The sequence below is a fragment of the Oncorhynchus masou genome, chromosome 20, assembly GCF_036934945.1.
Source record: "Oncorhynchus masou masou isolate Uvic2021 chromosome 20, UVic_Omas_1.1, whole genome shotgun sequence".
Lineage (NCBI taxonomy): Eukaryota > Metazoa > Chordata > Actinopteri > Salmoniformes > Salmonidae > Oncorhynchus > Oncorhynchus masou.
In genome coordinates, this window is record NC_088231.1 from 10,712,295 (window position 1) to 10,727,966 (window position 15,672).

The window sequence follows — 15,672 nt, forward strand, 5'->3', positions numbered from 1 at the left end:
ACTTGATAAATGAGAAAAGAGTATCCCGCAGCCAGATAGCATTTGCTATGAAGACTGTTCTTATTGTTCAGTTTGGCCCCGATCTCATTCCTGGTACTTCATAGCACAAAAACACCAATTAATTCTATTGGCATAAATCAATTGTTAATTCCAGATACTCCCATCTCAAGTAAAACCCCTTCTTGACCACACACCTGGACAAGCTCACTGAGGGGAGTGAGCCTCTACGTCATACACTACCCCAGGATAGGTGTAACATCAGAGATGACATAAAATGGTTCCAGACACTACCTTACACATCTTTTCTCAAACCTTATCTTCCCCAAGGCCAAAGGAGCGAGTGTCTGGCGCACAGACATTGTGGAGACAAGTCATTGGTTCCCCATTAATCACGCCATTCCTTCACATGGTTTGAAAAATAGGTAGAGACATTCACATATAAAGACAATGGTCCCTCCTGTCCTCTTCTCTTTCTGATATTTTGCATAGCCCCAGGGACATGTGAAAGACGAGCCTGGCTTCTCCCCTCTATGGGCCCCAGGTGACTGAGCCCCAGCTGAGGGAGGAAGTGCAACTGCCAACACCAGAGTCCAAAGGGTTGCATTCTAATAACTATCATATTAGCATATTATGCAGATAATACATCTTAATTATCTATGTTAAATAACTAACGCTCTTTCATTGCTCATCCATATATTGATATGTATATACTCTTATTCCATTCCTTACTTAGATTTGTGTGTATGAGGTAGTTGTGGAATTGTTAGACTATATGTTAGATATTGCTGCACTGTCAGAACGAGAAGCACAAGCTTTTCGCTGCACTCACAATTATATCTATGTGGCCGATTTGATTTGAGAAGGTATGCAGGGGATGTCTGGGAACTATTCTTTAGTAGAAATATTATAGTTATCATGAAGTGTCTTGGGATAAGAGGGTAATTAACCACATACCCCTCATTAATTAATACTTTGTTAACTTGTCATTTGAAACAGGCTTGTGTAAATACCTGTTTTTACAGCGACCGTAAGCCTAGGCTAGAACAAGGACTTGAATATTTACCTTACTGAGTAGATTGAATAAAGTAATTATTATTTTCAACTCTATTCTTGCTAACACACTGTTCGTTCTAATCAAGTATTCTCTGAACTTGAAAGATAGTGATCACGAACAGGAGATTTGATATGTAACGTAATAATCAGTACCGTATTTCAAAGAACAAGCCGCATACCTTTTTCAGTTAACCACAGCCTTTGAGCTATGATGCCAACCAATAAGATTCTTTCTCTTCAGTGTAAGCGGAAGTGAACAGTTACCCAAAACAATTATCACGATAGGGTTTTTAGTATTGTTATTTAGACGTTTATTAACACCTTGGAACTCAAAATATGCCTAACTGCACAGAATTACATACTTACCTCAAGTAGTGTTTATTTCGCGTTGGAGACAGGTCTCGGTTGCTAGATGTTCTAGGTAAGGCTAGCTAGCTGCTAACAATGGCTAACTGTATGGTTTTTCACACTCAAATAGCCTCCGTCATGGAGGTGCTAGCGAATGCCGCTGTGGCAGAGATCTGTAAACTCGTAGATGACGACTATGCAGTATTTCGTTTGGAAATTACTCAAAGCCAGAAAGAAAACAGGGCATTGCGGAAGAAACTACAGCTGCTGGAACTGAAGGTGTCACGGGAGCGCGCAGAGAGGACCATTCGTCCTAGAAGTGTCAAGATCCTCGACCGATACAGAGGAATGGCAAGAGGTACATTTAGCAGAAGGCCGAAGTTGCGCTGCATGTCGCCCCAATCCCCTCTGCGCATGTGTGACCTTAGATGTGTTAAACACTTACTGTAGTGTGGATGGTTAACCAGAATTGGATATTGGTACGTTTTTTAACAGTATGCAATAACTCCCCAGAATACTTGGCTGTCTTGCGCCAAGACACTATCATATTATAACTAGATTTTTGTTTACTGCACTTCGTAATATTTACCCAATGAAAACAATGTAATGCATGGAACATATTACACCAATCAATAAATAGTATATCAATGAGTTATAAGTGTTACCTTACATCCTTGCCAATTCTAGACATTATCAATGTTGTACAATATACCGTTGAGCATTGACAATACCTAACCTAACCACGTCTTTCCCCCAATCACTCTCTTGGGTGAAGGACATCTCACTCTAGGCCACAGGAGCATTGTGAAGCCTGCCGGACACAATACATGGCGAGATGACCAACCCATCACTGTTGATGAGGGGAGTGGAACCTCAACCCAGCACGTTATCATGATTGAGGTTAGTGTAATAGTGTAAAAAAATTGTTACTTTGTTAATCAAATGTGGCCCATTTATTTTAGAAAGGCTCATCTCAGCTATTCACTTGCTTACACAATGTTTCTGCCATAGAGGAGCTTGTGAGACTTCTCTGACACAGTGTTTTTGCTGCAGTCATTTATCTGTGGCGCTGCGCAACAGCAAAGAAATATGGAACATGAAAAGAATATGTCTGCCTAGGCGCACTTTAAAGATTCTAGAACAGTACACATTTACTTTGCCTCTGCAAACAAAACGAGTAATGCATGACAACCCTATAGTAGAATAGTTTCTCTTTACCTAGTCGGCTTGTTGTTGTGTGTTCTATGCGAGAGAGATATTCCTCGAGGCGCATTTAAGTTATGAAAAACATGAATTCTGATAGGCAGTCAATGCATAACAATTCTTGCAATTACTGAGAAAACAGCAGTTGTAATGACCTTTGTTAAAAACAGAGATCCCAATTTTCCATTCCAACTTTATTTATTTCTCAACTCCTTAGTGAACTGCACAATTTTAAATCCATAGTTTTTAGCAGTGGCATGGTTAAGCACATTACTGCTCCAATTCCCTGTGAGTGTATAGGGGAGAGTGGGGCTAAATGTAACATGGATCAATTGTAGGGTAACTTGGGATAAAACACAACCCTTCCTCAAAATATTTTTGGGGAATTACTTACATTTTTTTTTGATGAGACAGATAACATTTTTAGTTGAGCAAGAGTAGTGGCAACCAGGGAAAGTGTTGGGAGGGGGATAGTGACATGAAATGGTGTCTGGGGGGGGGGGGGGTACTCCAAGTTATCATAAGAGGTAGGCCTATATTATATTTGCTGTGTTATTCATGTTTTATGGGACATAAAATTCAGCAATAGGATGCTAACTAGCTAAAATATTCTAGCTAATGATTAGCCCAATAGGGTAAATTCAGATGGAAACCTCATGCTTCAGCCTATTTATTTATAGCCATTATGCTGCATCAGTTGGGCTACAGGGGATAATGCTTATTGCTAATAGCACATTTGATAATATGAACCATGCATAGGTTATATTTATGGTCCAATATGTTAAAATAAAATCTTGGTCAACCGAGAGTCATCCTGTTATTTCAACCAATCGATTGGTTGAAATGTTTAAACTTATTTTTACATATATTTTTTAATAAAGTTTATCTAATGCTTTAAGCACATTGTTTGATTAAATAATTAAGACACACAAATGACTCAAGATCCTGATGATCACACTGTGCAAAAAAAAAAAGACATGGAGGAGTGCCTGTGTGACTGGCTCACTACTGCAGTGAAAAGGCACCAGAGGCACAGCATGTGTTTATTGCGCTGTCGTTGCTGATGCTGCAACCTCATTTCAGCCATTTAGTTTCTTACTTGTTTCTGACTGAAAAGTTATTTGAATGAAATCCCTAATTTGTTTAGGAAAAACATTCCCTAGTCCTTCAACCCTTGCTCTCTTTACGTGAAACATGTAAGCATCACATGCAACCAATAGGGCCTGACCTATAGCCTATCATAATGATGTCAATAAATTGGTTATAACAAACTACGAACACAGTAACAAGTTACAGCAAAATGGATGCGGAGGATGTGAAAAATATGGGTGAATGTTTACTGGTTGTTCAGGAGGTAAAGGGGAAGTCAGATCTGTGGAAGACATTTGACTTAGTTGTGGAAGCTACTGGAGATCAATAAAAATTAGGGTCTAGGAGCAAGCACTGAGTGAGTTATGTGTGCCAAACAGTTGCTGTTAGATTACAATATTATTATTTTTTCTGACCATTTGAACAGTGTAAACAACACTAAATAACAACACTAATGATTTATAAATCCTTTATTACAGCAGACTAAAAAGAGTTGCATGAATTTGTGAATTGCAGTTTATTTTTTGTTTAGGCTAATTATTCAAAGCTGCCTTTGTTATTTAATTTAAACCTAAAATGCTTGATTGCATTCCAAAGCATGAATGTCTCGTATGCTGTGTGATGGCATGAACAAGGGACTCATTGATTGATTATACGGTAGCCTATATATTGAAATATAGGGCTAAGTAAGTTACGTATTAAGACTAAACAGGATGTGCTCTTAGGTCTGTAGCTGGTGGTTATACAAGGCTACTATACAAAGACGACTAATGATAATGACATTACGTATTATAATGATGAACATCATAATAATAATTGTAATATTAACAATAAGAAGTTCAATAAAGTGTAGGGTATAGGAGCGAGAGCTGCTTGCATATTATGTGTGACAAACAGGTGTTAGATTACAATATTATTTTTCTGGCTGTTTAGAACAGTGTAAACAACACTAAATAAATAAGAAATGCCAGTCTGTAACAAAAAAATGTTTTTAAAGCCTTTATTACAGCATAGCAAAGATTAAAAACAGCCGAATCAGTGAAATTGCTTTATCCAACATGTTGGGGTATCCTCTCTCCTCAACTTTCTTAAACAATTAGGCTAAGGCAAGGGCTGTTTCCTGATCTCTGCTGCTGTTGCCTCCGCTGCATGGGTTCTCAATCCCAATATGCTGGTGAACTTTGCTATTATGCGTATAACAACATAGGGAAAGGCGCCAATTCTACGGCGCACTGAAGATTGTGGACAGCGACCGTATCCAACACGGGAGAAAGTGCATTTGTTGTAAAAAATATTATTTGATTTATTAGTGTTGCACCATTTATTTTTACATAATATAGCTATATACAACTTCAATATCACATGTCTTAGAGTGATGGACTGTTCCATCCCCGTGGCCTCTGCAATGGATGAAACAGGCGTGAATCAGACAGGTGTCTTGTGCACCATGAAAAAAAAAACATTTAGACTGCTCGACTAAAGAAATCTCGGTCGACCAACAGCCTATAGACCAGACGATTGATCAGTCGACTAAAATGGGGTCAGCCCTAAAATAATTTAAACAAATAATTGTACAAATATGTTATTGGGGCCCATTTATGAAGGTATAAATTATATTTTAGATGGTGTCAGTATCATTTTATTTTCATTCATTTTGGATTATAAGTCAACCTTTCCCCCCACTGCTACTAATTTTGCCAGAGGAAACACTGCTACGACATTGTTATCCAATTCTACTCATGTACCCTTAATAAAGTCCTCTCTTCTTGTCAGTCTGCAGATGCAGAAGCTGCAGGTCCTGGAGGATCATCTCTGGTCAAGCAGGAAAGGACTGAAGGAGACAACCCACAACACAGCAGAAACATCCAGACTGGAGCAGCGGCTGGAGTGGCGCACCCTGTAGTCACTGAGGACCTATCCACCGCCGCCATGCCCCAGCCCAGGACCCGACACAGCATCGCGGAGGTCAGTGGAAAGCCGAACGGCGTCCTCAAGAGAGAGACGGACAGAGAGACTTTAACTGTCACAAAAAGGCTCTTACATACAGGATCTGACCACAGATCAGACACAGAGAGACTGGGGCTGGGGAGACTGGGCTGTCCTCCTGCTCCCACCTCAGAGTATTTACTTTATGGTGACTTGAGGACAGTTCATTCCCATCTGGACTCAGGTGATGCGACAGAAGCTGGCAATGATCCGTCTTGTTCTTACACCCCAGAGATGGAACCTGTCAACATGGCTTTGGGTTTAGAGACACAGACTGATCAGTCTAGAGAGGACTGGAACCGGTACAGTAGTAATGTATACTCTGAAGGGTGCCTAGATAAGAAAGGGGAGGTTATAGTGGTAGATGAGGTGACTGTGAAAGTAGAGGGTAATACTCCTCCCACATGGAATGCAGATAGTCACCTAGGAGATGGATACTCACAGGGCAGAGATTTCTTAGATTATAGGGAAAGTTTAGAGACAAATCCAAATGTCGCGACCCACTCCCCTTTACACACGCTCAGGGATCGCGACCCAGTGTTCACATCAATGGGGCCTTCCGATTCACATAGCCGCGTCCTTTTCGATCAGGTATTGAACTCAAACGAGAGGGCTAGAGCCCAGGTTCAGGAAAGGGGAACAACATCAGGCGGTAGTAAAAAGAAACAGTTCCTCTGCATGTTCTGTAACAAAGGCTTCAGCTGCCCCCAGAAGGTGGAGATCCACCAGAGGGTCCACACAGGGGTGAAACCCTTCAGCTGTGCCCAGTGTCACATGCGCTTCGCAGAGGCTGGCACACTGAAGAGGCACCAGAGGGTCCACACAGGGGAGAAACCCTTTGTCTGCCACGTGTGCCGGGCAAGTTTCTCCCACTCATTCAACCTGAAGAGACACCAGAGGGTCCACACAGGGGAGAATCATACAGCTTCCCCCAGTGTGAGAAGTTCTCCCACCAGCACCAGCTGAAGATGCACCTATAGGTCCACATGGAAGAGAGGCCGTTTGCCTGTACGCAATGTGGGAAGAGGTTCTCAGAGGATCGACCTCAGAATACACCAGCAGAAAAAACATTCCACTCTATAACATAGAAAGTCACCATTTGACCTCATTGCTTCTGACGTTTAGATCAAACCCTGCATTAAAGACAAAGATTCATTTTCATTGTTGTCAGCAGAAAAGATCCACAGATGCATTTGGATTAACGACAGTAACAGGTTTCAGTGTTGAATATATCTGAGTAGAATATTTCATCCAGACACTGTGTGATATATATATATATATATATATATATATATATATATATATATATATATATATATATATATATATATATATATATATATATATATATAAGCCTAAAGAGTCTGTGACATATTGTGTTTGTACTGTGTAGACTATATGATGTTCAAAGTATTCAGTATTCGGGAAGTATACAGACCCCTTGACTTTTTCCAAGGTTTTGGTACATTACAGCCTTATTCTAAAATTGATTACATCGTTTTTGTCCCTCAATCTACACACAATTCCCCATAATGACAAAAGAAAGGTTTTTAGAAATGTTTGCAAATTATTACAAATAAAAAACATTTCACATTTACATAAGTATTCAGACTCTTTACTCAGTACTTTGTAGAAGCACCTTTGGCAGCGATTACAGCATTGAGTCTTGGGTATGACGCTTCAAGTTTGGCACACCTTTATTTAACTAGGCAAGTCAGTTAAGAACACATTCTTATTTTCAATGATGGCCTAGGAACTGTGGGTTAACTGCCTTGTTCAGGGGCAGAACGACAGATTTTTACGTTGTCAGCTCTGGGATACACTCTTGCAACCTTACAATTAACTAGTCCAACGCTCTAACCACCTGCCTCTCATTGCACTCCACGAGGAGACTGCCTGTTACGCGAAAGCAGTAAGAAGCCAAGGTAAGTTGCTAACTAGCATTAAACGTATCTTATAAAAAACAATCAATCAAACATAATCACTAGTTAACTACACATGGTTGATGATATTACTAGTTTATCTAGCGTGTCCTGCGTTGCATATAATCGATGCGGTGCGCATTCGCGAAAAGTACTGTAATTGCTCCAACATGTACCTAGCCATAAACATCAATGCCTTTCTTAAAATCAATACACAAGTATATATTTTTAAACCTGCATATTTAGTTAATATTGCCTGCTAACATTAATTTATTTAAAACTAGGTAAATTGTGTCACTTCTCTTGCAACAGTCAGGGTATATGCAGCAGTTTGGGCCGCCTAGCTCTGTGCAAACTGTGAAGACCATTTCTTCCTAACAAAGACAGCCAACTTCGCTAACAAAAGCGCATTTTTGAAAAAAGCACAATCGTTGCACGACTGTACCTAACCATAAACATCAATGCATTTCTTAAAATCAATACACAAGTATATATTTTTAAACCTGCATATTTAGCTAAAAGAAATCCAGGTTAGCAGGCAATTTTAACCAGGTGAAATTGTGTCACTTCTCTTGCGTTCATTGCACGCAGAGTCAGGGTATATGCAACAGTTTGGGCCGCCTGGCTCGTTGCGAACTAATTCGCCAGATTTTACGTAATTATGACATAACATTGAAGGTTGTACAATGTAACAGCAATATTTAGACTTGGAGATGCCATCCGTTAGCTAAAATACGTAACTGTTCCGTATTTCGCTGAAATAATAAACGTTTTGTTTTCGAAATGATAGTTTCCGGATTCGACCATATTAATGACAAAAGGCTCGTATTTCTGTGTGTTATTATATTATAATTAAGTATATGATTTGATAGAGCAGTCGGACTGAGCGATGATAGGCAGCAGCAGGCTCGTAAACATTCATTCAAACAGCACTTTGTGCGTTTTGCCAGCACAAAAAAAGAAAAACATATCTGGCTTTAGTGCGTAAGCCTAAGCTTTAATTGTATGTGCACCAAACGACCTATACCCCAAGGGGCAGAAAAGGTTAAACCTGCAATGCGACCCAACCAAATTCACTTAGAAATGTGTGTTATCGATCTGTCATTCTCATTTAAAGCAAGTTTAAGAAGCGGTAGATGTGTTCTATTTGTGCTATTTCTATACTTCCCGTTTTTAAGTTTCATTTTTGCGTCTTTTACTTTCATTTTTTTTACACCAGCTTCAAAAAGCTGTAAATTCAACATTTTTGGTTATGGAAAATGTACATCTCAGCGGTTTAGATGGTGCAATGATTCTCTACACTCTACTTGCTTGTTTTGTCACAAACTGAAATTAGGCAAGAGCGATTTATGCGTAGTCCATCTTAACGTTGATCCATGGAGACTAAAAGCTGCGAAATGGGATTGTTGAAAATTAAGAGGAGGGAAAGCTTGAAAAGTAATGTTTGGGAAAGATTTGGTTTAGCGGTAAAAGAGGATGATAGCTTATGTTATGTTATGCGTGCTACACAAATGTGACAGTCAGAAGACTGGGACTTCAAATAGGCCTATGGCAGGTCAAGGGAACTATAGCTTACTGTTCAGATGGGTTCAATGGAAACTGAAATCTGGACACTGACTGTAAACTCTCACATAGCCTTAATATTAACTCCTGCAGAATTACAGTGACTTCGGGAAGTATTCAGACCCCTTGACTTTTTCCACGTTTTGGTACATTACAGCCTTATTCTAAAATTGATTAAATCGTTTTTTTCCCCTCAATCTACACACAATACCCCATAATGACAAAAGAAACAGGTTTTTAGAAATGTTTGCAAATTATTATAATAAGCACATTTGGCAGCGAATACAGCATTGAGTCTTCTTGGGTATGACGCTTTAAGTTTGGCACACCTGTATTTGGGGAGTTTCTCCCATTCTCTGCAGATCCTCTCAAGCTCTGTCAGGTTGGATGGGGAGCACTGAGTTCTTGGGGACCTTCAATGCTGCAGAAATGTTTTGGTACCCTTCCCAAGATCTGTGCCTTGACACAATCCTGTCTCGGAGCATCTACGGACAATTTTTTCGACCTCATGGCTTGGTTTTTGCTCTGACAGGCACTAACAACTCTGGGACCTTATATAGACAGTTGTGTGCCTTTCCAAGTCATGTCCAAACAATTGAATTTACCACAGCTGGACTCCAATCAAGTTATAGAAACATCTCAAGGTTGATCAATGGAAACAGTATGCACCTCAGCTCAATTTCGAGTCTCATAGTTGTCGTGTCTTTGGCTATGCCGGATTAAGTGATATGACATGCTTTTCTATAAAATCATTTCTCTGTAATTAATATTCCCTGATTAAGCTAATCAGGTAATAATTAACTAGAAAGTCGTGGCACCACGAAATAATGTTTATAGAGCTGTTATCTTCCGTATAAACTCTTAAAGACCTATGAATCTTTTACATCAGCAGTCAATATTTAATCCTCCACTTATTCAGTCTCATCTGAAAGTTGTAAATTCTTGGTTATCTTCACGAACCCTGAATAACAAGTTGAATCAGAAATTCAAAATTTGGTTTAATTATTTATTTACTAAATACCTAAGTAATCAAATAAAATAAAATGTATTTATATAGCCCTTCGTACATCAGCTGATATCTCAGTGCTGTACAGAAACCCAGCCTAAAACCCCAAACAGCAAGCAATGCAGGTGTAGAAGCACGGTGGTTAGGAAAAACTCCCTAGAAAGGCCAAAACCTAGGAAGAAACCTAGAGAGGAACCAGGCTATGTGGGGTAGCCAGTCCTCTTCTGGCTGTGCCGGGTAGAGATTATAACAGAACATGGCCAAGATGTTCAAATGTTCATAAATGACCAGCATGGTCGAATAATGATAAGGCAGAACAGTTGAAACTGGAGCAGCAGCACGGCCAGGTGGACTGGGGACAGCAAGGAGTCATCGTGTCAGGTAGTCCTGGGGCATGGTCCTAGGGCTCAGGTCCTCCGAGAGAGAGAAAGAGAGAGAGAGAAGGAGAGAATTAGAGAACGCACACTTAGATTCACACAGGACAAACTGACCCCAGCCCCCCGACACAAACTACTGCAGCATAAATACTGGAGGCTGAGACAGGAGGGGTCAGGAGACACTGTGGCCCCATCAGAGGACAACCCCGGACAGAGCCAAACAGGAAGGATATAACCCCACCCACTTTGCCAAAGCACAGCCCCCACACCACTAGAGGGATATCTTCAACCACCAACTTACCATCCTGAGACAAAGCTGAGTATAGCCCACAAAGATCTCCGCCATGGCACAACCCAAGGGGGGGCGCCAACCCAGACAGGATGACCACATCAGTGAATCAACCCACTCAGGTGACACACCCCTTCCAGGGACGGCATGAGAGAGCCCCAGTAAGCCAGTGACTCAGCCCCTGTAATAGGGTAGAGGCAGAGAATCCCAGTGGAAAGAGGGGAACCGGCCAGGCAGAGACAGCAAGGGCGGTTCGTTGCTCCAGAGCCTTTCCGTTCACCTTCCCACTCCTGGGCCAGACTACACTCAATCATATGACCCACTGAAGAGATGAGTCTTCAGTAAAGACTTAAAGGTTGAGACCGAGTTTGCGTCTCTGACATGGGTAGGAAGACCGTTCCATAAAAATGGAGAAAGCCCTGCCTCCAGCTGTTTGCTTAGAAATTCTAGGGACAATTAGGAGGCCTGCGTCTTGTGACTGTAGCGTACGTGTAGGTATGTACAGCAGGACCAAATCAGAGAGATAAGTAGGAGCAAGCCCATGTAATGCTTTGTAGGTTAGCAGTAACACCTTGAAATCAGCCCTTGCTTTGACAGGAAGCCAGTGTAGGGAGGCTAGCACTGGAGTAATATGATCCATTTTTTTGGTTCTAGTCAGGATTCTAGCAGCCATATTTAGCACTAACTGAAGTTTATTTAGTGCTTTATCCGGGTAGCCGGAAAGTAGAGCATTGCAGTAGTCTAACCTAGAAGTGACAAAAGCATGGATTAATTTTTCTGCATCATTTTTGGACAGAAAGTTTCTGATTTTTGCAATGTTACGTAGATGGAAAAAAGCTGGAAAATCACACAGAATTACATATACATAAGAATGGATCATACATCGATTACAAATTGTCACAAAGAAAACGTCCCTGGTGGACGGAGCCGACATGATGGCTGGTTACACAAAGGAAAGGGGGTTGGGTTTGAATGAAAGAGCGCGAAGACTGAGGATCAAAGGGAGAAGCTATGTCTCTCTCGGGCCGTAGGCAGCTACTCTATCGTAAATACAGAATCTTATGCATTCTAAGTAACCGCCCATTTGGAAAAGGAAAATGCAATAAATATTTACTCTGAGCTGCTCTTCGATCGGTTGGTCGTAGATGGGAGGCCAGATTGTCCAGCATGGATCTCTGGTCCTCTAAAGACTGTCTAGTGGCGAACTGGGGCGTGGTAGAATGGAAACATTGTCCGTCATTTCCTAGCCCACTTTTACAGCGTCTGCTGCTAACTCAATGGCTAGGGGGTATCACTTCTGGAGTGAATGAGTTCATACCAAGTTGCCATACTTTTAAGCTCATGCTATATTCTGGCCGGTATAGTCGAAATCCATCCTTTCGGCGTGTTGACCGTCATCTTCACATTGAAATTCGATGCTGATTTCGTTAGGTTTCAGAGCCCTTTTAACGTAGGACCGTCGCCCTAACGTCCTCTGAACAGGAAGTTACATTTCCGTCAAGGGGCTTATATAGGATTGGGAAAGAGGGCTGTGTTTCATATTTTTCAACCCACATATGTTCACTTGGGCAGGGCCTCTGAGTGAGCAGAGTGGTGTTCTTCTGACAAACCGTTCTCTCATTAATTAAGAAGCTCAAAATTACATTTAATCTTTTCACAAATAGTTGCACAACAATCCCATGTGAATCTGATAACTAGAATGTGTAGATTTTCCAAGATACAGTTTGTTGTCCTATCATCAGTAATCATGTCTCAGACGCCAACTGAACTGACATCATATTCAAGTCCCAATGCATATTTTCAACTGGTTAGATTACCGAAATATGGTTCCGTTTCACATCTTTTGATGTCACCCGAATCTCTTTGTTAACAAAGGGATTTTCAATGGTCACATCGGTAGAGTAGAGAGAGGAAAAAGGGGAAAGGTATTTATGGGGGTCATAAACCTCTCCCATCAAGCCAGCGTCATGACATAGTCTTAACTCTACCTACATGTACATACAACTACAACTAACCGGTGCCCCCGCCCATTGACTCTGTACTGGCACAGCCCTTGTATATATATATTTTTTTTTTTACTGCTCTTTAATTACTTGTTACTTTTATCTCTTATTCTTATCCGTATTTTTTGAAACTGCACTGTTGGTTAGGGGGCTCGTAAAGTAAGCATTTCACCTATTGTATTCGCCGCATGTGACCTAATAACATTTGATTTAATAGCAACGGGTCTGAATACTTACAGTACCAGTCAAAAGTTTGGACACACCTACTTAAGCTGGTTGAGAGAATGCCAAGAGTGTGCAAAGCTGTCATCAAGGCAAATGGTGACTACGTTGAAGACTCAAATATAAAATATATTTTAATTTAACTATTTTTGGGTTACTACATCATTCCATGTGTTATTTCATAGTTTGTTTTCACTTTTATTCTACAGTGTAGAAAATAGTAAAAATTAAGAAAACCCTTGAATGAGTAGGTGTGTCCAAACCTTTGACTGGTACTGTATGTAAATAAGGTATCTGTTTTTTAATTTTTAATACATTTGCGAAAATGTGTAAATAACTTTCGCTTTGTCATTGCGGTGGCAGGGTAGCCTAGTGGTTAGAGCGGTTGACTAGTAACCGGAAGGTACAAATCTGTCGTTCTGCCCCTGAACAGGCAGTTTCAACTGGTTGGATAGGCCGTCACTGTTCCTAGGCCGTCATTGAAAGTAAGAATTTGTTCTTAACTGACTTGCCTAGTTAAATAAAAGGTAAGAAAAAAAATGTATGGGGTATTGTGTGTAGATTGCTGAGGATTTTTATTTATTTGATCAATTTTTGAATAAGGCTGTAGTGTAACAAAATGTGGAACAAGTCAAGGGGTCTGAATACTTTCCGAAGGCACTAAGCATTTCTTACAATAAAATGACACAGCAAATGTAGGTAACAAAATAAATAATAATTTGACTTCAGAACAGGGTTGAATAAATATTTATTTTAGCATCTTGAGGGAATGCGAATGCGCAGTTCAATACTGTCTATAGAGGTGCAATCTTTTTCAGCATTATAAAAGCTGATAGTATTTCAACCACAAAATATGCATCCATGCCAAACTGAAATCTTATCAGAAACCTCTGTCACAGCTTTCAATTTCCTTACAACCGGTCAAACTAATGTCATTTGGAAATTTTGCTGAGAAATTCATTCCTGTTTTTTTTTTTTTGTTATTGCATTTTCTCCCCGGTCCCTGAAAGTCTTTGCTCTGTGAAAGAAACAGAGATGACAGAGAACTTCAAATCTTTGAAATTGCTGCATTTTGCATTAAAATTTTTGTTCAGTGTAATTATTGACAAGTTGACTAACAAATAGCATACCAAAATGTTGGAAATTATAAGCAGAATCAGGCTTATAAAAACAAGACACCCCCTGTCAAAAACATTTTTGCCGTCTCTGACTAGCCTATAGTGCATTTTCTATATTTACGGTTATGGTCGGGTACGGGGCCTCTGATTTTCACTTCATCACGTATGGTCAGGCGGATGGGTTATCAGCAATTGCTTGCTGGTGCAGGTGAACAAACCCGCATACCACTGCCTGTGTAATTTGTACCACCTCTCTCTTCCAGGAGGAGGGTCCAGAGGTGCTGCTGGGGAAGGAGGAGGGGTGTAAGGAGGGTCTGGGGAACCCTGAGGGGACCATGGTCATGGAGGACAACCAGACTACACCTCCTCCTGCACCCAAAGAGGCACCAGCTGAGCAGCACAGGACCACACACAGTCTCACTGAGGTGAGTCCACTATGAACTACTGTCTGAATGGTATTATGTCGGGCCGTATCCACAAAGCCTCTGAATAGGAGTGCTGATCTAAGGTCAGTTTTGCCTTTTAGATTATACTGAATAAGATTTCATGAAAAGATCCTAGATCAGCACTTCTACACTGAGACTCTTTGTATATATGGGCCCAGGTCTTGATTGATTTTGTCTTAGTGTGGGACTGTGCCTTTGAATTATCAAACCATTAAAGATTGTCAAGTAATCAAATCAACTAATGCGTTTGCATAGTATAAAATTTGCTTGCATTGCCCAATCAAAAGATGCTCCATAGCAGGGTGCTCATATCAGATTTCTTGATCCAACATCCTCCCACTCTGTATCTCTTACAGTCAGTAGACATGGAGGATGGGAAGCCTGATCTGCTTCTGGTCAAAGAGGAGATAATAGAAGATAGCAGGTCAATGCTCTCTGGTCTGAGTGGACTAAAGATGGGGGAGCAAGGTAAGAGAGAAATGAACTTGTGTTTACATACAAAAACACATAATGTATGTACTTGACCAGATAATTGACTCAAAAAAAAATCTCCATATGTAGAGTTCTCTGTCATGTTTGTCAAGTCTATTTTCTAACCTCCTCCTGCAGGTGGTTGGTTGGAGGCTAACAGGGGAGACTGGGCGACCATATTAGATTCCCAGACCCTGACTGGTGCGGCTAAGGGCCCAGGGGACGACATCACTGAGCAGGGCTGGACCAGAGGTGACATAGTGGAGGTCAGTGGATGGGACAGCATCCTCAACTCTGGGCTGGGGAACAACGCTGTTAACCACAACCAGAAACACAAAACAACATATCCATAACAACAGACTGGCTGAGACCAGGGCGAGGCGTAGATTTGGTACGTGGGGACGGGGAGCTCCTCTCTTTGTTGCAACAACACAGAGAGGAGCTACCTCAGGATACACCAGCAGAAAATGATTAGTGCATGGTGATAAGTAGTAATAATAATAATACATGTATTTTATATAGCGCTTTTTATACATAATCTCAGTCTCTTTTAAAAACTAAAACAAATTCAGGGAG

At 40.8% G+C, this 15,672-nt stretch overlaps 1 protein-coding gene across 1 annotated transcript; it reads left to right on the plus strand.

Annotated features, from left to right (window-relative positions):
• Nucleotides 1–1,056: 1,056 nt before the first annotated feature.
• Nucleotides 1,057–6,930, plus strand: LOC135506949 (zinc finger protein 329-like). Its single transcript, XM_064926383.1, has 3 exons — nt 1,057–1,759; nt 2,177–2,301; nt 5,467–6,930. Exons 1-3 carry the CDS (start codon nt 1,498–1,500, stop codon nt 6,643–6,645), a joined length of 1,566 nt encoding a protein of 521 aa, XP_064782455.1. The 5' UTR covers nt 1,057–1,497; the 3' UTR covers nt 6,646–6,930.
• Nucleotides 6,931–15,672: the final 8,742 nt, after the last annotated feature.